General features: G+C 37.9%; 1 protein-coding gene across 1 annotated transcript in view; it reads left to right on the top strand.

Annotated features, from left to right (window-relative positions):
- The window catches only part of LOC137400439 (centrosomal protein of 152 kDa-like), a 48,682-nt gene extending 25,899 nt beyond the window's left edge, over positions 1-22,783 (top strand). Inside the window, exons 13-24 of the mRNA XM_068086766.1 lie at positions 2,205-2,333; positions 3,954-4,038; positions 5,489-5,566; positions 6,118-6,231; positions 9,636-11,474; positions 12,850-13,053; positions 13,364-13,516; positions 15,304-15,465; positions 17,942-18,140; positions 18,847-19,050; positions 20,660-20,804; positions 21,594-22,783. Of these exons, the coding sequence (XP_067942867.1) occupies positions 2,205-2,333; positions 3,954-4,038; positions 5,489-5,566; positions 6,118-6,231; positions 9,636-11,474; positions 12,850-13,053; positions 13,364-13,516; positions 15,304-15,465; positions 17,942-18,140; positions 18,847-19,050; positions 20,660-20,804; positions 21,594-22,188 (3,907 nt within the window). The 3' untranslated portion in view covers positions 22,189-22,783. The remainder of the gene's footprint in view (positions 1-2,204; positions 2,334-3,953; positions 4,039-5,488; positions 5,567-6,117; positions 6,232-9,635; positions 11,475-12,849; positions 13,054-13,363; positions 13,517-15,303; positions 15,466-17,941; positions 18,141-18,846; positions 19,051-20,659; positions 20,805-21,593) is intronic.
- The last annotated feature ends 1,791 nt before the right edge of the window (positions 22,784-24,574 follow it).

Raw genomic sequence — 24,574 nt, 5'->3', positions numbered from 1 at the left:
TTTGTAAACATCAACACTGTACATTTGAGCTTTTTAAGGATAATGAAATAAATTTTGTGACTTTTTGCTAAACTTTTTAATTCCATAAATTCAGCTGATATCGAGATGGCAGAAGTAATATCATAATACTTTTTTCATTCATTCGGGTCTAAAAGGCTGGGTTGCAAAACGGATTCCCTTTACTATCCTTTTCCCTTCTGCCATGGCAATACGGTATTTGTAGTGTTTCCACTAGAATTATTACGAAATGCAGGTAATTTGAATACTCTTGTTTCGTTCATGTCACTTTTGGCAATATTGTTCAAAATATATCACTTGCATTGTTTTTGATTAAAGTCGTTGACGTTGCTACCCCTGCTATGCAGTGTAATTGGGGCTGGCGACTGATTGGAGAGATTTGAAAGGTAGCAGCTCTTACCTCGGCCTTACTGACTGGCATCTCCCGAGATTTTTCTCTGATATCTGTCGGCGCGTGTCCTCACACTAAATTGCTCTCGTCTCTAGCCTGCTTAACCTTGTGTGTAATTAGAGAAGCAATGTCTCCTCCCAGCGTTAGGTGCACCTTTGCATCATGCCTTGTTTAAACATGCTCTCCGAGGATCATTCATCCGGAAGGCATCCGTTTACTAAAAAGAAGTTTGCTGCAAGATTCAAAAGTTACGCCTAAAATCAGCGGTTTTTAAGGTTTCTCGAAATCACCATTTCATTCTAAAAATATGTGTTCATCTCTTAAAAATAATATAGCTACTCCTGAAACCTTACAACCCGATTGAACATGGCACAGCTTTAATCAAAGGCGACGGGCCAGGGTTGGCATCTGTCAACTCTCTACATGTACTTATTCAAATTATTAAATCTTTTTGTCAGACAAATTTTGATAAATTGAAAGAATGAAATTCCGCTAATCATAATTTGTTATTCGGTTGTTTATTAGGATGGTTAGGTGGAGCCTTGGATGTCTTGTTGTGACAGGCTGAGCAGGTCGCCTGTCACTGGCTCTGCTCCATATCTGTAGAGGACTCTAGTGGCGCCGTACACACATAACAGTCGCAATCGCTTGCTTCTCGCATGCAACATCAATGACATTTCTGAATGATGTGAGCATGACTACGCCGCAGTGGTTATTCACGCAGCATAATCATTTGTAGATGCAGCATAATAGCTTTATCTTAATGGTTTGATCTGCGCCATAGTGCGGTCGCCCTACCTTACGGGCTCTCACTCTTGTTTGAACTTCTCCATTGAAGGTCTTTGCTGGCCTAGGAACCACCTGTTCCCACGCGACGTCGTCTTTCTCCAGACTTCTTGGGAATGGTTTACATACTTGTTTTAAGGATTTGAATTGTTTTATAATTTCTTAAAAGCCTATATGTGCGCCTTCGATCTTAATAGGAAACCTTAAGAAGGATGTAATTGTGTGTTGGCCACAAGGATAGGTTGGTCGGCGATGGCCAGGGATCTACCTCTGTACTGCCGAGGTGTCAAGTCTAGCCCCGCAACTAATCGTTTAATAATAACTAAGCGGCTGAGGATTTCAACGACACCGTCGCCAGTTGAGTTACGCCGGTCAAGCTTTCCACTTCCATTCATCACGCCTTCACCCACTCCTGTCTGACAGTTGGGCTCACTTATGCAAAAGAATACATTTTTGTATTTCAGTTTTTTCTTACGGTGGTTTTATACACCTCACTGCAGTTTCATGAAAGTCTGCCTCGCAATTCCTAGCCTTTTGTAAATAGTTTCACAATTTGACATTTGTTCGATACTTGAGGAATCCAGCTTGTCTGAGTCTGGCAGGCTCCTAGTGCCAGGGTTATGTTGCAGATGGCCAGCCATACAGACTAGAGTCGCCATGCATACATTGAGGAGGAATTTGGAAATAATAGGTTTCTAGTGATTTATGAAGTATCTAATTTGTAAATAGATGTCAAATCTTATTGTAAGTTTGGTTTTTATGTAATTACGTGTTGTGGTATGCAGGTAACATCGAAATTATGTCTGTGACCGGTGGGCCATAAACTTCTCGCGGTAGGCAGTCTCCACACACAAAAATTACAAATTGGTGCATAACCATATCAATACAATGAGTTATTCTTTATTGATTGCGATTTTATGTCTTGTCGCAGAAATTTATATATATATATAAACTATTGCTTTGAAATGGTGTACTCTACTTGGTTTTACGCTGTTGGCACCGTACGCAGGTGCCAGGAGACACTACAGTCACACAACGAGACTGTCAAGGACATGATGAGGGCAGAGTTGGAGACAGAGTACGAGATGAAAGTACAGAGGCTGGACAGCCGGTATCAATCAGATCTTAGCAACGCGAAGTGAGTGCCTCTGTTGTTAACTCATTGTCTCCATATGTTACCTCTATTTGAAGTTTTGCTGCAAGTTCTAAAATACAAAGGAATGTCCACCGTTGGGGTTATTGCGGTTATTTATAAAAGATGCCAAAACTGTTAGCTGTTCCATAACTACTATTCTTCGGTTGCTCAAAAAGTTACAATATTTTTTTCTAGCGGTCGTTAGACTACAACTGAGGTACTCCAGTAAGCATTTTGATTCTTTATTTTTCCCTCCTACAAAGATTTGCTCTTCATGCCTACATTCACAGAAAACGCAAACACAAAAAACCTAAATGCTTTGACTTTTCAAATAGAGCTTTTCGAAACCTGGCTATTTTGAAGGATATGAAATATTTAGTTTTAAAGATTTCAACTGTCACAAGATTGCAGCTTGTAGTTTCTGTCATTACTATTCGTATCGGTATGTTGTAGTCAAATATTAATTTAACATAGTTCTTAAACAAAAGCTGTAAAAATTGGTAATTGCATAACTTCTACATACATTTTTGTACTTGTATATAAAACCTCATAAGAGAGTCGATGACATAAGTTGACTGCCATAAATGACCTGAACGAGTGAACAGCTATTGTGGCAGTACGTGAGAAGATGCGACTGCTCTTTAGTTTGTAAAAACGATTTGTCGCTGGAAATTTTGCTCATAGACTCACTGGCTGGTAGCTGAAAAAATAGAAATATCGATGCTACATTATTACAATTACAAAAAAACAAGCGAAGGGCGGATTGATCCGCAACACCACATATTTACATTGGTAAGGCTAGAAAATAAGAAATAGATTAGCGGCTCATGTTTTGCAATATTTTTCTAAATAGTGCCTCAGCCAGAGATCTGTGAGAGAGATCTGCCCAAGAGCGGCATGTGAAAACAATAATTGTGACACCATAGCTCTTGGGATCTGTAACTATCAAATGTTCACGCGGGCAAGTGCTTCTCATGCTATATAATCATAGCCATATAGATTCCCATTTTCTAATAGCCAATTCTCTCCACATCTTCCTCTTTTAGTTATTCTCTCGGCGCCTGACTACCTTGTGACCTGCCAAGATCGCATGGCATCTTTTAATTATTCTACTACTGTTTTGTTCATTTGTTATATAATTGTTCAATTTACATCTCGCGGTGTCTTGTTATCTTCATGAGACTCTCATGCAGACAATGCTTTACACTTCTCGGCTCCCTCGCTTTTCTCGCTGGCGTCTCTAAGTGCTGATGATACGAGATATGCAATTCTAAGCTCATTCCTTCACAGAGTCTCGTGAATGTTTGTTTTCTAGAGTTTTGATTTATTGCTCATCATTATAACTGGTTGGCAGAGACGCTAATAAGCCATATCAATTGTTGAAAAATTTTGATTTATTGGCAGTGAAATGCTTAAAAACATGTTATTCTTATCAGCATTAAATTTAATTTGATTGCCATTCAGTCAACCTTGCTGGGTAGATTGGATTCAACCGGCATTCTTAGGCGTGTTTTGGTCCAAATCCAAGTTATCATCGATGTGTTAGCTGTCTTTTCTGTAAACTTTACTGTTCTACAGTTCTACGTTTCGTGTCGATGATAGTTTTACATGTTATCTGTTTAGGAGCAGCTGCGCAGCCCTTACTGAGGAACTGAGGCGGGTGAAGGAGCTGTACGTGCAGGTCTGTTCAGAGAGACGTCAGAATGAGGTAAGACAGTATCCTCTTTAATTTAGTAGGGTTGGTGCAGGCATTCCTGGAATCGGCTTGTCAGACTCACTGTCTCATTTTGGTTTTACATCACTTGAAGTTGTTTGCGCTTTTTGCCAGTAGTTGCTATGGCAAGTTACGGATGTTCACTCATCAATCCTTGTTTTTCCTTTCTAATTCTTTTCTAGCTGTTTATCTGTAGGAGTTGCGTGCATTCTGTTACCTCTAAGCACCTATAAACTTTAACTTTCTCCTTTTATTTGTGCAAAACATATTAAACTGAGGGGAAACTTTTATGTATTAGTTTATTGAGAATAATTTTATTTCAAACAAATGTTTCTCAAATTTTGCCATGCAAAAATCGTCAAATTTTAGCGATGATTGATTCTTCAGTCTAGATTTTAAATGAAATTTCAATTTAATTTTTTATCAGCAGTTTTTATTTGGCATCTCTTGTCACTTTGTCACCATACTTGTTGTATTTAGCATCTCTTGTCACTTTGTCACCATACTTGTATTTAGCGCCTACAGATCTCTTAGCGACCTTCTTACCTTCAATCTAAAGATTAACGCGCACAAAATTCTAGTAGATTTTATCAGAAAGTATCCATATTTTTCAATCATTTGCTATCGTTTTCGATGTTTCAGGTCATCTGACTGCCAGGACATTTCAAGATTAAAATCAACAAAACTTGATCATAGTTAAAATGTTCAGGAGAAAAGTACATGCTGAAATTGCATCACTAGTTGTTATCGTTGCTATAATTGATATCGGCTATTATGTTAAGTTGCGGTGTTCTGCTTTTCAATTCTGTCGGTCTCTTTGCCGAAGTGCAACTATAGATGTCATAATTGCACTTTTGCTTGATCGTTTTATCCGCAATCAAGCTTTGTCGATTGTCATCCATAAACGTTTTATCCGCAATCAAGCTTTGTCGATTGTCATCCATAAACGTTTTATCCGCAATCAAGCTTTGTCGATTGTCATCCATAAACGTTTTATCCGCAATCAAGCTTTATCGATTGTCATCCATAAACGTTTTATCCGCAATCAAGCTTTGTCGATTGTCATCCATAAACGTTTTATCCGCAATCAAGCTTTGTCGATTGTCATCCATAAACGTTTTATCCGCAATCAAGCTTTGTCGATTGTCATCCATAAACGTTTTATCCGCAATCAAGCTTTGTCGATTGTCATCCATAAACGTTTTATCCACAATCAAGCTTTGTCGATTGTCATCCATAAACGTTTTATCCGCAATCAAGCTTTGTCGATTGTCATCCATAAACATCCTTGCAGTCAGATCAGCTCAAGCATAAAAATCAATCGCGAATGATAAAAAAATACTGATACTTGTAAAATCTTCTAAAATTTTGTTCAAGTTCTTTAAGCTTGCCTTTTAGTTTTTCTACAATTAGATCCGTTTCTCTCAGAACTATGTTTATGTAGGAAAAACAAGAAACGGAACATTCCGGAGATAACAGCCATTTGAAGTTTCAACAAGAAAAAGTGGTGCAACTAGAAGAGGTAGCGTTTATTATATGTTGATATTCTTTGGTTTCAGGGTTGTGTCTGTTTATATGCCAGTTTGTAGCTTCTGTTCTGTTTCCAGCATTTAGTATACTTATAGCTTATCCGTCAAAGTGTTTTAAGGGCTTATGATGGTGCATTTCTAGTGAGATGAGAACACTGGCTGGATTAGCACTTATGTAATTTTGACATGAATAACTTTATGGAATAAATATTCAGTGGCACGTCTTTCGGGATATTTTGCTACTGAATTCGCTAGATGCAAGGCTCATTAGATACTAGAAGATGAATAATTTATAATACTAAGTGTAGACGCCGAACAGTGTGTAAGCTGTGTATATGATGTCACCCTGTCTTCCTAACATGCCAGGCTACGCTAAGGGTATATATAGGGTGCATCTTTCTCCACCAAATATATCTAACCACCAAATATATTCATCCTTATTTGTTCTGGTCATCAGGTTCATTCAGAATTATTCCTCGTCATTTAGTTTGATTCCATACTTGACCCAATAATTATTGTATATTCTTTATATTCAATATTGCAGAATGTTTCGGATCTGAAGAGTTCCAAAGATGCGTTGACTGGAGAAAATGAAAGACTCAGTGTGATGGTAACTGAACTAAAAGAACAATTGGCTGCCAGCAAGGACAACTCCAAGGTAATCAGTACAGCTATTGGATCAGCTATCACGCAGTTTTCCAGTTGTCATAGATATCTGCTCGTGAATCTTTCCTCAGCGGTAGCTAATATAGGATTTAGGAACTGCTTTTCAAAATGCTTTTGGTGTGAGCAAATAATTTATGATCGCTATATATAGCAATTCTGAGTGACTTTTGTGGTATTTTATTGATCACCTATCCGATGTTATTCCACACTTTGAATAGTACATAGGTTGATAAACTTTTGATAAAGTCGTAATAATATTGTACAAGATTATAGCGGCGTAAATACCACGAATATTTAACCCCAAATATAGCCAAGACTAGTGTTTTTGATAAGATCGGTGTAACTAAGTAAACATCTCATATCATCATATGATCATCCCATTATGGAATCATCAGCTCGTAGCTACCGTATATCAAATGAGCAAAAAATAATTTATGAGAAAGTTAGTACTGTTTGGCTTATACAGGCAAATCTCAACATAGATATTTAGCCCATTTCAATATCCCATGTTAAAACTATGTATTCTTGTAAAAATACATTGTTTTAACATAAGATATTAGAATACATTGTTTGTTGTTAAACTTGTTCTAGAATGGAAGGAACCTTGTAAATAGTTCAAATAATTGTTTGTAATATTAAAACAAATCAGGTTTATCGAACTATGGAAAAAATTAGATTTAAAAACCAATATTCTATTTAAAAACTAAATTATTAAAGCGATAATTTGTAACGAAAGTTGTTTACTGTCGCTTTATCTCAGAAACACGTGAATAAAAGTGGAGAGTGCGAGATAGAAATATGTGGCATAGCTTACTCTAACTTCTGCTAGTTAAAGTTCTAATTTAATTTATATATTTGCATTATTTATGTTAAATTTTACCAGCTTGTTTAATTACAAGGTTTTGAAATGTTTAGGGCATTATAGGATGACAACTACATTCATGTATGTCAATATGTGAGAGGTTGATGACAAAAAATTATGCTATTGACATCCCTATAGACTCGCTATATTTTAAAAATAGCTTGAATTAAGCAAATTTTGGCAACAGCAAACGTCGAATTATTTGTGAACACTTACCTAAACATTTTGTAATGGTTGTCAACTTACATGTACATGCAGGAATAACGAAGCTTGTCATAGTTCGCTATTGATATTGATAATTTTATATCATTAGAACTGTTGATTAGGAAGTGATCCATGCTCGACTGTATGTGACACAATGTGAATAGTTGTATAAATGTGCCTATTTCTGTTGGCTTAAATGTTAGCCTTGTATTTTACTCATTCAAGAATTATTTTATTTACAGTTGTGTCATGTCCAGACTCATTGATAATTCATGTTCATAAATGTACTAGCGATTCGTAGTAACGCGTACTTCCTGATTTAGACATGTGTATATACATATTTATACCAGTTAGCTCTGTGGAACACTAAACTGTGTCTAAAAACTTCCTTTTAAACTTAATCTAATTAAATGAATTTGTTGTCAAATATATATTTTAAAATAGTTTGAAAACTGAAAAGTCTCGCTTTCACCAATGGTAAGGGCAATCAGGTGTGAGAAAAACAGGTTTAAAAAATTTCAAGTTTTTGTAAACTTTTTTGTCCTACGAATTTACTTCCTAAAAGTACCTTTGTATATCCCTAAACATAGCTGCTCAATATAATCAATAAGTACGTATAGCAACCGATTAAAAAAAATATAAAACTTTCATTTTATTGTAGTCATAGATAAAGATTATCACCGTAGTTAGTACCCACAGAAATCACAGATATCTTAAAAATTAATTTTTACTGCAGACATGAATTGGAGATATTCATTAATATTCATAATATTCATAATTGCTATATTACATTTGTTATAATTTAAGCTTATAATCTTGGCTATTTTGTGTCGGAGTTGTCTAACACCTTGGAATAAATTTTTCTTCAAAGGTTCTGCCGCAGCTACAGGAGAGTACCATTTCATAAATTAATAATAGCAAATGTCCTGTGCATAAATATTTATTTTGGGAATATTAGTTGCTCTCAGGCTGCCAGTTGGCTAGAATGGAGATTCCCTTCATGGCAGCAAAACATTGGTGCTTGAGATGAGCGTCATGAGCCACACAAAAGCAGGTTTGAGTAAAAAGTTCTGTGAAAGAATCACGGGTATCTCATAGTTGCTTTTTAGATCTTCAGTCTACTAGAGGCTGCTTGGGTGTGTTATGCAAGCTGTTTAAAAATTCATTAAAGGTTGACTTGCAACAAAATTCATATTACAGTTATTTGGTATCAAAAGATTCACCATGTCTTACTCTGTTGTGTTATAGGTGCAAAATATGTGGAAATGTTATTACAAGCTCTTAAAGCTAAAAAATTAACAGTTAATCGCAGCCACACGATACCTCCGTAGTTTGGATTCTCTTTCCAAAACGGCTCAAATGTGACGTAGTTGTGGAAGATGGTTTCTGTTTACACTTTCATGCAACCTTATTCGTCGAAATATTTTCACAATATACTTCGCGCATTCAATAAAACCATGTCTATTGTTCTTACGGGTCTATTTTATCGTCATTGTAATGCTGTCATTTTTAGCAGTGATATCTTATAACTTACCGTAAAAATTCATGTAATTTTTCAACCTTACTTCGAAAGAGTACATATCATTGTCTGATAATCAAGACGAGTTTGTTGATCACCTGTGGTAATCGAAAAGTGCTGCAAAAATTATTTGCGAAGTATTGGGTCACATGATCAGATTACAACTTGACGATTAGACCAAGCCGAAACAAAACTGTAAAGTAACGAGCATCTATATTTGATACGGGGTCTTCGGTTAAACCCGAAGTGTTTGTCATAAACTAGTGCTACGATAAGTTTATATTGAGTTTTTATTGGCCTTTCAGTTCACGTGAGAACATCACGTGACAAGACAATAACCAAACTGTCATGACTACGTCAGATAAATAAACGGATTCCAATCTACGGCGGCTTTTTGTTTTTGAGCTTTTAAGAGCTTGTAATCACATTTCCACATATTTTGCAACTACAACACAACAGAGTAAGACATGGTGAATTTTTTGATACCAATTAACTGTAATGTGAATTTTGTTGCAAGTCAACCTTTAAAGTTTAGATTTTTAAAAGTGCAGCATTTTTAACCAGATAAACCATACATAAGCAGCAGCACTGCTTGATTATGCAAACTGTAAAAGTTGTTGATTTTCTATATAAGTAAATCAACTTCTAATTCCATAAAAATATCGCTAGGTTAAAGTTGACTATAAAAATATTAAGCCTTTCCCATACTGTAATAATGGACAAAGTGTTTTAGTTTGCAGCAGTTTATTGGTGTTTATTATTATTATTTATTATTGGTAACTACCAACTGCTTATCATAGTACTTTTACAGGAACTCTCAGGCAGGTTAAGTGGGCTATCAGCCTGCCGGGAGCTGTTTAGCGCCCGCCAGTCTCGCAGTACATCGCTTCATTCCTCATCAAGCAACAGTGAGGTGGATTTCCAGGGCCAATTACAGACCGCCAAAGCAGAGCTTTCTAGAGCTCGTGAGGAGCTCACTATTGCTCGGGATGAACTCACTATTGCTCGGGAGGAGCTGGAGAAGACTCAAGCAGACGAAAAAATTTCAAGAAATGCTTTGGAGACGACGCAAGGGAGACTCGCGGAGGCTGAGCAGAAGCTGGCTTCATCTGTACAGGAAGCCAAGAAACTTATGTCGGAAATCCAACAGCTGAAAGTGATCATAGCAGATCTTAGAGGCGACAACCAAAAGCTGGACAAATTGCTCTCCGCTGAGCGGGTCCAGTTGTGTTTGACAAAAGACGATGTCGTTACGCTACAGACGCAACTATCTGAGTATCAGGCTCAGTTTGCTGCCGATGGTAAGGAGACTAATAGCATCAGCAAGGTGATGGGCGCTCTTGAAGGCTGCCAAAAGAGTCTCTCCAAAACACAAGCCAACTTGGAAGCAGAAGTTGCTGCGCATTCAACTACAAAGGTAGAGCTTGAGAAGTTGAAGGATCTTTTGGCTTGTGAGACGGAGAGCCATAGCCAGATCAAAGATAAGCTGTCACTAGCGATAGCTGATCTGCAGAAAGAAAGGAGGGTTCATCTGCAGACGAAATCAGAAATAGACAAGAAGAGTTCCTTACTTCAAACAGAGTTGAGCAATCATAGTCGCTGTAAAATTGAAGTGAGCAAGTTGAGGGCTGAAAATGCAGAAAGGGAGGCAAACGGCAAGGAGCTTGTAACTAGAAGTGAGTTACTAAAAGTTGAAACCAGTCTTGAGACGGAAAAGAGCCTTCATGAGACGACAAAAAATACTGTTGAAGAGTTGAAAAGAACCATCACATCGGAGAAGGCTGCCTCTCACTTGATTCAGACTGACTTGGACAAAACATCAGCCGCTCTACAGACGTCTAGAGCCGATCACAGCAACACTAAGAAGAAGTTAACAGCTGTGAAGGAAGAGCTCATCAAGTTGCAAGAGGACAAAGTATCCATGGCTAAAGCTCAGTCCGACCTAGCTGAAGAGCGGAGAGCAAGTGATACTCTGAAACATAAGGTTGAAGAGCTCGAGAAGCATGCAGTTGAAATGAATTTGCAATTATCAAAGGTGCAGGAAGAGCTTGACAAGGTTACAGTGGCCCTTCAAGCTGAAGTGGCAGCACACAACGAAATGAAGGCAGAGCATGACAAGCTTCGAAATGATCTAGTCGGTTATGAGACTGAGCGAGAGAAGTTAGTCGAACAAAGTTTGCTGGCTACTGTACAGATTGAACTCGAGGAAGAGCGGAAGGCACATCAGCAAACTCAAAAGAGCTTGCAAAAACTTGAGAACGATAGTGAGTCGGAAAGGTCCTTTCAAATGTTGACTAGGTCCACATTAACAAATGTTCAACAGCAGCTGCAGTTAGAGAGGGCGGAGCATCGACAAACACAAGCAGAACTGGCACAGATTGAAGAGGCTCTCCAAGTGGAGCAGACGACTCATAATGCGACTAAGATAGCGGTAGTCACAAGGGAGACAGAGCTTTCTTCAGAGCGTGAGACTCAGGCGGAGCTGAGACGGAGTCTAGAGAAGATGAGAGCTACTTACACGGAGCAGGAGGCAGAGTTAGATTTGCTACGCACCAATAGGAACAAAGACAGCGAGGTTATCACTCAGATGAAGAGTCAGCGACAGCAGGGCAAGAGCCAGATAGAAACACTTAAATCAGCCCATGCCAAGGTTGGTTATTTGCTATCATCCGGTGTAGCTTTGGATAAAAATGGGAAGCTAGTTAGGTGGTTTGTTTTGCTGGAGCCCTCATGGGCCAATTATCTTGTTACTAGCTTGCTGCGAAGGTGGCATTTACTGCCAAAAAGAATCAGAGCTTTCTCTTTAGTAAGCGTTACTGCTCACACTTGTTGTTGAGACACATGCTCTTGTTGCAGCCTTTTTCTGATCAATTTGAGTAGTTTTTATGCACCCTTGTTCATCTTTGTTGGTCCTATATTATGTATATAGTTCTTTTTGTGATTACTTTCATCAAGTGCTATTCCATCCATTGCTCATACTTCAGCAAATATCTGGCAGTATCTAAGCTCTAATGTCGCTATTCTTGAAAGGTTGACTTGCAACAAAATTCACATTACAGTTATTTGGTATCAAAAGATTCACCATGTTTTACTTTGTTGTATTGTAGGTGCAAAATATGTAGAAATGTGATTACAAGCTTTTAAAAGCTCAAAAACGAACAGTTAATCGCCGCCGTCACGAGGCCGCTGTAGATTAGTATCTCTTTCCAAAACGGCTCAAATGGGATGTAGTTGTGCAAGATGGCTTCTGTTTACACTTTCACGCAACTTCATTCGTCGAAATATTTTTACAAATATACTTCACGTATTCAATAAAACTATGTCTATTGTTCTTACGCGTCTATTTCATCATCACTGTAATGCTGTCATTTTGAGCACTGATATCTCAAAACCCACTGTAAAAATTCGTTTAATTTTTAACTTTAGCTCGAAGGAGTGCATATCATCCTCTGATAACAGGAGGAGCCTGTTGGTGACCTGTGGTAGTCGAAAAATGCTACAGAAATGGTTCATGCTATTTAGCAAGATGATTAGACCAAGCCGAAAAAAAACTGTTAAGTAGCGAGCATCTGTATTTGGTAAGGGCTCTTCGGTAAAACCTGAAGTGTTTGTCATAAACTAGTGCTACGAGAAGATTTATATTGAGCATTTTATTGGCCTTTCAATTTATGTGAGAACGTCACGTGACAAAACAATAACCAAATGTAATGACTGCGTCAGAGAAATAAACTGATTTCAATCTACGGCGGTTTCGTGATAATGGCGATTAACTGTTCGTTTTTGAGCTTTTAAGAGCTTGTAATCACATTTCCACATATTTTGCACCTACAACACAGCAAAGTAAGACATGGTGAATCTTTCGATACCAAATAACTGTAATGTGAATTTTGTTGCACCTTTAATATTTTTAGATTTGCAAATGTTTGTCTTTGCATTAGACCCGTATGAAAGGGATTGCAACACTAGTGCAGTAGTAACTAGTTATAGTACTCACCAGGAATACTGAGTGTTGTAATATTCTACAGTCCGTCGCTGAGCTGAACGACGTTCGAGCGCAACTAATAAAAAGAGAGTCAGAACTGAAGCAGAAAAAAGCAACAAATGGTCGACTGCTCAAAGAACTGGATGGACTCGCCCAGATTCACCAAGAGGAGAAGGAGAAGCTGGTGCGGCAGCATGCTGACTCATTAAAAAGGGCTGTGGAGGAGGCGGAAACAAGATGGGGGAAGGTGCGGCAGTATTACAGGAATCTATTCTTAGATAAATGTGTTTGATAAAAAGGATGCCTTGGAAACATTCTACAACTACCACAATAATAGTAGGAGTTGTTCTCCTAATTGATACAACTTTGATGATAAGAGCAGTTAGTATTGCTTTCTGAAAGCTTGTTGTTTTTTTGTGGTAAGTTTTTTGTAATAATATGAATCAAATAAGTTTATACCGAGGGCTCCATATTCTTGTGTTGTTTCCTTCCTTGCTTGCTTTTCCAACCTGCTTCCTTTATTTTACACGCCCATTACGTAGTTGTCAATATTGTAGGAGTTGTCAACTCCCGATCCAGATGTTGTTGCTGAAAACAAATACCTGAAAGAGAAGTTGAACACTCTTGAGTTAGAGGTAGAAAATTGCGAAAAGTTACTTTCCCAAGCTGATGAACATTTTGAAAAGCAATTGAGCAGGATGCGCTCTCAGGTACTGTGTACACTTATTGACATAAAAGTAAATGGGAGGGTAGCAAGACCATTTTCATCCATGAATGCTGCCAACACGCACTCTACTTGAAGCGCATAAATTATATAATTTTTTTATTATATAGCTCAATACATCTGAGTCTTGGCTTTCAATCGAGCCTATATTCAGTACACAAAGAATAATAGAGTTATGAAAAACAGGGTGTCAAAAGTGTGTCCTGCAATAAAAAAAGACTTGGTTGCGGTTCTCACAATGTGATGTCATAATTATTATTTAGCCTTAGGTAGTCGATCCCTTTTGCTGCTATTGAGGCTGCGCACTAGGATTCTAGATAATCAACAATGCCCGGGGCGTTAATCCCCTACCAATACAAACACATGTTCTGGGTTAATTAATTATGCTTCAATAAATAAACTGTCTTTTATAAAGGTAATGAAATCACATCTATTAAATTGTGACCTGCAGTTGTATGTCCCTAGGACTATATGTCAATCACACTTTCACGAGATCACGCCATGCTTGAAATTAATTAGTCCCAGTGGTGCCCTTCAACATCACAATAAAAAGAGAGGGCTAGTGCATAATATCATCGGGAAAACATAGTATGGTGCTTGGAACCTGAGTTATTTATCATTGAAATAATCTGTACATGGAGAGCTAATGCCACTGATTCCTTTGTCATCTTCATTGGTTCTCTGGAGTTGTCCTACCTTCGCCTTCCACTAGCGTCATTATTGCAGTTAATAAATATAAGCGGTAAGCAAGAAAATAAGCTGTAAGAGTACACAACATCGAATATGAAAATTGTGACATCACAATTTTTGAGCCTATACCTTTGAACATTTCTGCGGTAAAGCTCTGGGGAAATCCTAAAAACATCAACCAATGTTTGTCTCACCATGTCAAACAATGGCTCATTGGAAAGCCAAGACTGATGTATTGAAATATATGATTAAAAAAATTATGTAATTTATGTGCTTTAATAAATCGAGGGTCAAAAGTTCCTTTTTTTCCAACTTTAGGAATCTAGTAAACTCTTTTAGCCCGCTGAATAACTGTCTGCTATACAGTTAAACCTTTACTCTCGATTGCCTTATCATAAGAGTTTTCAAAAGTCTAAAATTCTCTATATCATATGTAATTTTCAACTGATGAAATGGCGCAGTTTTGAGAGAACAAGTACATGTTGTAAGAAATAATAGGAAGCCATAACAGTATAAAATGGCAAACAGTTATATAAGATCAAGTGTAAGTTACGTCATGTATTTCTATCACTCACTCTACTTGCGGACCTGTTGATTGACCAGCCTACACTTTCATTCGTGTATCTCTAAGATGCAGTAACATTGACACTGGATAGTATTTAAGTAATGGGGGTTTTTAGATATATTTTTTTACATTTGTTTGTTTGCATGGTTTTATAGGATGCCTTTGTTTCAGTGCTATTTTATTAATGATTTATCATAGCTATTTGAGCTGTGAACAAATTAAATGAATTACTTTTGGTTTTTATAAGAATATTACTTCAACTCAAGGCGCTTTTAATGTATGAGTATCTTGTAAAGAATTAAATGTGGAGGTTTGACTATAGAATAGTTGTTTTGTTTACTGCTGTGGAAATGCTCTTTTAAACTAGCGTCGTACCGGAAAAAGTTCACAATTATTGGCAGTGTTTCCGTTTTCTTTTCTGTTTTGCAATTCGATATGAGATGACTTTAATTAGCGAAGGGAGACATTATCATTGACATTATCTCAGGTCCTTATCCAGCGTTGTGTAATATGTGCAGATGCAGGAAGAGTACACAGTACAGATAGAAAAGCTAACAAGCATATCCAATGACACCAAAAACTCGCTCAAATCTGAGAGGGCTCAGCAAATGGCTGTCAAAAAAGACCTTGAAAAACAAACTGCTGACCTTAGGCAGCAGGTCGATTCTCTCACTCAGAAGGTAACTGAAATATGAATGTTTTGAGCTTCACCGCTTTCTCCTCAGCTATCCATATAATACTGTGACTATGCGCATTGCAGCCAGTTATCTGTCAAAGATTATACGGTGAATAAGTTGATGTTGGTTATGGAAGGCCAAGTAAAACTTGAATTGTTTCAATAAGTTTGATTCATCCTGTAATCAGCTCCTTTTCCAGTCTATTCGAATGTCAATTAAGTTAATCTCATTATAAATGCCCAAAATCAAATTAACTCATTTTAAATCCAAAACCTACATGTCTTGTGAACTATGTCAAATAATGTGTCTTTGCGTAATAAGTATTTATACAGTAGGCGCTCCTACAATGTAAATAATCTGTTCCATTCACGTTTACATTATAGGAAGTTTGCGTTATAAAAACAATGAAATACATGTAAATGGCCTAATCCGTTTCAGGATCTTTCCAAACTCACCTCTTTAGCCATGCGAAAAGGAAAAACTTCTTGACTCTTTTTATTTGTGGGCTGTACCGTGACTGCAGTACAGTAATACTTCAACTTACGAGTGCTCCAACGTACGAGAAACTTGAGATATGAGCAAGCTTTCAAGCAAGTTTTAGCACTAACATACGAGCCATGTTTGAGATATGAGCACTTGAGTCAGTTGCCAAGTATGCCAGAGGTGTTTTATGAGAACAGCATCACTCTGTATTTTTCAACTGCTCAGGTTATACTTTTGTACCGTGTTTTTTGTGCGCGATTTTCTGTGCAGAATTATGTGAATTAAACGTACTGTGCGTAGACCAAAAGTTTGCCAGTAAAATAAATGATAATACAAAGAAAAAGCAAATGATAACAATTGATATTAAACGGAAAATTATTGAAAAATATGCGAAATGTGTATGCGTGATTGAGCTAGCTCAGCAATATGACAGAAATACATCCACAATTATCAAACAGAAGGATTATATTCAGGGCATTTAGTTCGCAAAAGAACTAACCATAGTTTCTAAATGGTGCAGCGATCTTCACGACCGCTGATGGCATTGGACAAACAATTGGCCGGCGACAGCGTAACTGAAACGATGCTATGTGAAAAGGCCGGTGCTATCTATCAAAACTGTAAAAGAGACATTCGGACAAGTTGGCTAGTGGTCGTGCATTAACCTTTTGTGACGACACTTGTGTTCGTCCTAATCGCAACATGTTGAAAGGGCGACAAAGGCAAACGTCCTTAGATAGGTTTATCTTAAAACGGCTGGCTAGTCATAAAAGCGAAACAGAGGAAAAATTAGCTAACTAGCGAGAAACTTCAAGCTATGAACGCCGAAGAAATTTTAATTAGGTTAAGGTAAAAATGAAAGTTTGCTTTTAGGTTTGCTTCTAAGTTTGTCTTTTAACACTTTGATAAAATTCAAATTAATCAAAGTCAACTGTTGTAATGAAGAATAACTTATATCTCCCTCCCTGGAAAATGCTAGCGTTAACTGCTATTGTATGTATTTAGTTTTACATTTTAATTTATCACATTTCCTTGCATTATTTTTTATTTGTTGCTTTTTGAAAGTATGTGGTAAGTTAGGACAATAACCAACAAGTTCTTTCTGTTACAATATCTTGTTTTGAGTGCTTTAATTGCATTTTCTTAGAGTATGGAAACCAATCAATATATATCTAATTGTTCTATATATATATAAATTGCACCAACATGCGAGTAAATTGACATACGAGCTCAGTCTCGGAACGCATTAAGCTCGTATGTCGAAGTATGACTGTATTATTGGTTTGAATCAACAACTTTTCTCTGATCAATCTCACTGGTTTTATAGACCATGATTGCAGTAAATTTTACAATAAATTGATATGGAGCGCACATCTTCGATGTTCATTTACAATGATTTGTTTGTTCTAAACAGCAAAGTCTATTCTGCAAAGTAAATCTAATAACACATGTTTTATACATCTACAATGAAGCTAAACAGCAAAATATTTTTACTATAAAAAAGCGGTAGGCCTTCTATTGTTCGTCGTGTAGCTGTCCCAGGGGTCAAGGTTAGGATAAAAGATAGCTGCCACGATACTTCAACTCGTCACATTCAGATTGGTAGAACAGCGCTGTAACATATGCACCAATCGATCGCCTTTGTATTTATAAACAATTGCGCAGTAACTGTTCTCTGTTTTGTCAACACAACTTTCAGGGCATTACCTTTGACAACAACAAAACACTGACTCATATTCTAAATTTCAACTTTTATAGCTAATGAAAATCTGGTTCAATTTTTGGCTTGCAAACTAAAACGTCTGCATATTAGTCTTGCTACCATTTTTTTATCACCAGGTTCATGCAAAAAGCCGCTCATAGCACTGTTGCAGTTTTATAGCTGTTTACTAACTCAAGCAGCACTTATCACTACATCAAAAATACTGGCTACTTCACTTAATGCGCTTGGCATATTTTCTAAGCACCTGTCTTTTTAACCCTTTCATTTGCATAGAGTGAGGATCTGGAGAACAAATGCAAAGACTATCAGTCTTGCGCAGAGGACCTGCGACGCAATTTGAAATCCCTCTCGAGCCAATCAGATTCACTAAAGGCGGCCAATAAGAGGCTGCAGGCCGAGTTAAAGAAGGCGGCTACTAGCTGTGAAGCCAGAGTGGAACTGCTCTCCAAACAACTTGAGCACAAGAATAAGGGTTAGCAGCCATCATTCATACATTACTTGTGTCTTGTATTTATCACCCCTTACCATACTTGTTATAAATGCATTCCCGTTGAATTGAATTCTATTCATCAAGTAAGACAGTTGCTGAGAAATACATCATAAAAATCATTTATGAATGCTCCACGGCCAAATAGCTCGGCTAATCAAAGTACAGAGCACACTTTGCAGGCAGTGAGCAGGGTGTGACTCATCTAGATGAAAATTCACTGCAATCTAATGGAAATTTAAAAAAGCTGAATGACATGCAGACTACTCCAGCCTCAGCAGCAGGCCTTGCTTCAAGACTCTCTTAAATAGATCAGCGTTTTTGTTTCCCCGTTGATGCAGTGTTAAATTCGTTTCACATTTTGTAGAGAGCTTTTCAAGTCAGAGATGTTATGGAATTATTTTTATTGCAATGCTTCACACATTAAGTAACTATGCGTTTTAAAAAACTTTAAAAATATCAAGAGGAGATCTAGGTACTTTACGGCAGCAGTTGACCTCATAAGCATCATCATATTCTCCTTGCACTTATCTCATCATCTAGCATACTTTTCATGCTGCTTTAATTCAAATAAGTTTGGTAGGAGTCGTCTTCTAAATATTGTTATGATGTGATCAAATTTGTCATGGCATTCAACAGATCAGCCACAGTGTGCATCGGTTGATACACATATATTTTTTCATAATTGCAGAGTTGAGAGAAGGAGAGCATGAGCATAGCTTGACTGTGCAGTCCCTCAAGCGAAAGCTTGTCTCGCTAAGGAATGAGCAGACCGCACATCAAATAGCGCAGCGTGTGGCTAAGGATGTTGAGAGCACCAGCTGCGCTTGTCAGACTCTACCCTTTGAACTGACAGGGAAACATCAGTATGACATCGCTGTACGCTCTATCCGAGGTATCAAGACCACTTATTTTTCTAGATACTTATGTCTTTGTAGGAAAAACCTAGAAATGAATTTGTCGTGTGTTATGCATTTCCATATGGTGTTTCACCGCCAGACCTTTATTCCCTGGGGCGGCTGGCCGGCTGAGCCGCCTCAACTTTTCAGGAATTTCCGGCGGCTAAGTACAGTCAAACTCGGATAATTCACATTTGAGATAAAATGTAAAATTTTATCTCGAACACTTGGTTAACTCAAACGGATTTGTTTGGCCTGTTCCCACACAATGATAAATTGCTTTAGATAACTCGACCTCAACATCATTAACTCGAACAGTTATTTGCCCAACGACTACGGCGACATTTTTTACCGCTGTGGAATATCACTTCATTCCAAGCCATAGAGATAAACATCAACTTTTAGTAGTTCTCAGACGTCATTATTACCATCTTCTGTAAAATATTCTTGTTAACGACTTTTATAAAGGTTTGCAAAAGGTCAAGTTTTACCAAACATCCGCTTGGCAATGGCCCATCGAAAGTGTGGAAACCTTCGGATGAACATAAAATAAAATCGGCAAAATTGATCTTTGGCGAAACGCTCAAAAGACAAACATGTCTTTTTCTGAGCATGTTAACTGCGAACAAGTTTAGCCTATTTTAATCTGAAAACGTCCTGGCAGTCACATCACCTAAAACAAACAAGTATCAAATAATAGAAAAATATTTAATCTTTCCGATAAAAATTTTTTTTAACTTTACATGAGTGGCCCGGTTGAGGTCCTACATGAAAGAAACCTATTGGGGGTCTTACACCGCCCCCTCCAAACCCCCAGATGTTCATAACTAGTCGTCTAACATTTGCCGCCCCAATTTGCAACTAGGAAATACAGGCCTGTTCACCGCTGTCATGTTACATCGCTGGTGACTAGCTTCCAAATTTGACCTCTTGTATCTTCTGTATTGGTCCGCAGCTTGAGCTTGGAACATACTTTAGAGCTTTCGATCAAGCTCTAATGTAATGTGCATTAGCCATGGTTTCTGCCGGTGTAAATTTAGATTTTCTAGCTAATCAGGCAGTACTACTATCCTTCGTTTTTTCGTGACGTCATTTTATCGTTGTCGGCCATCTTTATAGACAATTTTATCGTTAGAAACACGAAGCTTTTGCAATGATAATACGAAAACGATGTTTTTGTTTGCAATTTTTTATAATAGTATCAAAACAACACTTAAAAGTACTAATAAATCAAAGAAAAACAATCGTTTTCTACAAATATGGCGGCTTTTTCGTGGACGAGCGCATGTGCAAACGCCTTTGTCACGTCAAAAAAATTGATGGATTACGGTAGGATTTTATGTTCACCGAGGTTGATCTGCTTGCCAGTGAGTATGCGTAAAGGGATGCCAGGCTTCCAGTTATTCACCAGAGTATTTGTCAGCACCACCCACTTTCTGCGACTTGTTGAAAATGCATTCTTGCATGATTGCTAGCTAATATTACTATTGTACGAGCTTGAACCGCCTAGTTGCAACTGACTTAATCATGCTGAACGTAAATACAATACATACCTCAATGTTGAGAGATTTCCAATGTTTAGCCGAGTGTTCTTTACCGCTGTAGTCGAGGTGATGAGCTACGTGGAGGAAACAAATCGTAATGCTGCCAAGCTGATTAGGTGTGAAATTCACAAGGCCAAGCAAGCCACTGCCCGGCAGCTGAGGAATTACTATGTGAAATGTTTCAAACAGAGTTTGCAGGACAGCAGGTCAGTAGAGCGATAGACCTTCTGATGTTACTGTAGGAGGGGACAACCTCGATCTGCTAACCCTATTTGTCATATGATAAGTTTTGAATGCAGCAAATTCTTAGCAAAAATCCATTTGATAATCATTGAAAGCATAAGAATATTCAGTTGAAGTGAAACAGCGGTTCGTCATAATTACAGGGCACATTTTCATCATAGCGTAATTTTTCATAGGGCATTGTGTTTATTTGAGACATTATTTTAATGCAAGTGTAGGGAATCTCAAGCAATATACTCTAGTTGGTTGTGTATCTCGGACATTAGCGGTCTACTGGCTTAGCATTCTTAAACAGGTGCATATATATATATATAGTGTGTTTGGTTGACATTGAGCAAGTAGCTATAATCAGGACTCATTGGTTTTGAATACATATTATCTGAGTGTAATATCCAGTAGTGGATGGGCTCGATATTCTGACGCTCAAATCTATGGCAAAGCGCTAGACAGCTTCATTTGAATGACTAAGATTGTCATGCAACCGCATATAGATATCTTTTTATTCTGCATATTCTCACATAGTATTTTCGATAATTGGCTGTAGCTGATGCAAATGGCACCTATGAGAAAGGGTTTATTTATTCTTGCGCGATCAATATTAACATCCCTTGGCAGAGGTTGATTTGAATAGTTATTGCAAATTATTACTTCACGTGAGATGGAAAGATATTATTGGTGTTTTTGAAAAGCTACAGATTGAACTGTGAGGAGGTCATATGTCCGCCTGTCTTATTGTTTGTTACACGCTGTAGGTCGAGTTATGCAGAGAAATTGAACAAACTTGAGAGGACCTTAGACAATGCTGTGGCAGCGGCTGTCACCCCTACACATGTAGACACCGACTCCATACTTAGCATGCCTCCAGAACAGTTGTTCACCGGCAGCCTTCGCTGCTCCGCCCATTTGGACACCTGTCAAGACCACTCACTTGCGGAGCTCTACAGCCGAGGGCCTACACCCATTGTAACTGACAGGCCATTCAGGTGTTCTGGTAGATATGTCGGTAGACTCACTGACGTGACTCCAACACCTGAAGATATATCTGACAGGGAGACACCTGTAGTGACAGATACAGAGTCCCGATATAGTTATGTACCTTTACGCAATCTCGCTATTTCTTCTTCTTTCGGTCCAGACAGGGTCGCCTCTCTCGCGAGCTCGATATGCAATACAGACAGCAGTACTATTATCAGGGAACTAGGGCTTGATAACACAGAGACCTCGCCCCCTCGATGGTACAATCCGCCACCTGTTAAGCTTACTCCTTCACCCGACAGGCAACCGTGTATAGATGGAAAGTTACAAACCATGCCCCTCAAGACGAGGCCTATAGAAACTAAAGAGTGAAGCAATCAGTTATTTTGTATAGGTTTCTCTAAGGAAATGTCTCTTGGGGGCCCTTTATTCTTCTCTCATTCAACCTTTGATCCTCGTCACTGGTGCTAAGTCTCTCAGGAGTCGAGGTCAGCCTCTATTAAGTCTAGTCAGGGGAGCCGTTGGCCAAGTGCCAAGTGTTGAATGTAGGGGATGAAAGAAGGCATGGACAGCCATCGCTTGCCTTGTATTGTTGACAATCTTTTGAACTGTGCCAGTCAAGTCCTGCGCTTTGCTTCGTGTGGTGTGAAATCGTGAGAAAATTGCTCATATGAGTAGCATTAGGCTTTGATTAACAAGCCATAACAATTTATGTAGACAATTCATTGATGGCTTCCTTTAGAAAAATATGCTTCTAGAATTTTATACTGAATTCGATGTCTATTTTAGTCCTTTTTGTTTATACTACTCTACGCATTTTATCTTGTGTAGAGGAAGGCTTGATGTTTGCAGAGTATACCTCACTTTCTATTGAATGTTGTATTGTAATGATTCCATTTGTTTATTTATTGTTCTTAGTTATACTCTAAAGTTAATCTGATTAAATGCGTGTCATGGCTGGCTCATATTTCTTGGCCCATAAATAGAAGTGGATTTGAAGTAATTGACTTCTGTTTGTTTGAGCTGTAAGCTCGTGGAAGGCAAGGTCAACTATATTATGTTACGGCGGTGGTTTTAAGGTAGAGGATGGCGAGTCTAGTGGGAATAAGCTCTCTGTGTAGTTTCTATCATGTCTGGATTATGCATGAAAACGCTTTCACTGCTCTGTCCCCAGATTGTTCGCATTGATTTTGTCAACCATCGCGAGGATGTCAATACACTGTAACAAGCTATTACAGTAGATGTCGTATCACAGCTGAAATATGCTATTGGAGTTCTTAATGCACCATTGCACAATCTACATAAGTTTTCAATGCCTTCAGATTCATTTTATGGCTAGTGGAGACGGCAGATTAATTGAATACTTTGTCAGAGAAGGAAGGCCAAAGATCACCTTTAAATTGTTCTAAAAGAGAATCAGCAAGATTATGTAACAAGTCGCTATTCGACGGCTGAGTCGAAGTTAATGGTGATATGTAAAGTTATTCCTTTATTATTGAGAGCAAGTAATTCTCATCTGAAGTAGTAGTTCCGTAATGTTTATCAAGTACATCAAATAAAATGGGTGTGTATCAAACGCAGTAATTATCTGCTGCCTGCCTGGAGTGAGTTGAGAGAATCTCCATCCACATTTTGTTCTGCCACAATAAATCTATACATTCAATCTAAACAAATTTAGCACCTCCATATCAATTTTTAGAAAGTTATTAACTGAAAATTTCGTCATGGGTATTTCTATCATTAAGCCTCATTTTGAATTTCCCACCGCTTTAGAGGGGTATGAGCGACAAAACAATTAAAAAACGTGTCTCATGGAGTAACGCTTTAGAGGGTATGAGCGGCAAAATAATTAAAAAACATGTCTCATAGAGTAACGCTTTAGAGGGGTATGAACGACAAAATAATTAAGAAACATGTGTCATGGAGTGAACCATACAGCAAGCATTCATTTATCACTCTGGGTACCCATAAATGTGGGGTTATATTCTGCAGGTTACTTTTATCGACTGATTACTAACATGGTAATTAATCTATTAATGAATCCTATAAAAAATTAGTATATAGTGGATGACTTTGTTATAAAGTAAGTGTTTGGTGATCAAAACCTAAAAACAGCCTTTATAAACAAGTCGGGCCACAGTTTTTGGTGATCCGCACATTCGGTAATCTACTGTAAATGGACTCTACTCGGGTATTGTGTACCGCAGCCAAGGCCAAAACTACTGAATTTCTACTAAACTTTAGGGAGGCGCGCATTTGAAAGCTGAAAGCCTCAAATGTCCCCGATCACATACTCCCATGTACGGAAAATGTGAAATCACTTTTAAAATTAATCCTTGTACCTGTTCTAAAAAAAGGACAAAAATACCATCAGTAACAGGCTATAGTACCAGCCATTACAGCAAGGGAAATAAAGTTCGTGGAATAGGATAACCACCCCAGCTATTCTCAGTTTATCTAACTCCTCTTTTGGTACATAATGGTCAGAGATCAAACATATGTTTTAATTGCAAGACTGCATAGGTCATAATTACATACTGTTAAAACTTAATAACACAGATTAAAAAGTGGATAATTAATTATCTCTCTCAAACTGCGGTGGGTATAGAAACTGTGGTTCAATCTTCCCAGATTGGCTCTCCATTTGCCTTCAGTCGATCACAAATATCATATTACATGTTCAGTGAATTACATGTTTGTATGGATTGTCTGCGCACTTAAAGCTAGCCATAATGGTTAGCAACACTTCACATGACAA

This window comes from Watersipora subatra, chromosome 7 (assembly GCF_963576615.1).
Source record: "Watersipora subatra chromosome 7, tzWatSuba1.1, whole genome shotgun sequence".
NCBI classification, from domain to species: Eukaryota; Metazoa; Bryozoa; class Gymnolaemata; order Cheilostomatida; family Watersiporidae; genus Watersipora; species Watersipora subatra.
Note: the sequence above shows the minus strand (reverse complement) of the source record. Positions and strands in the feature narration are given on the sequence as shown.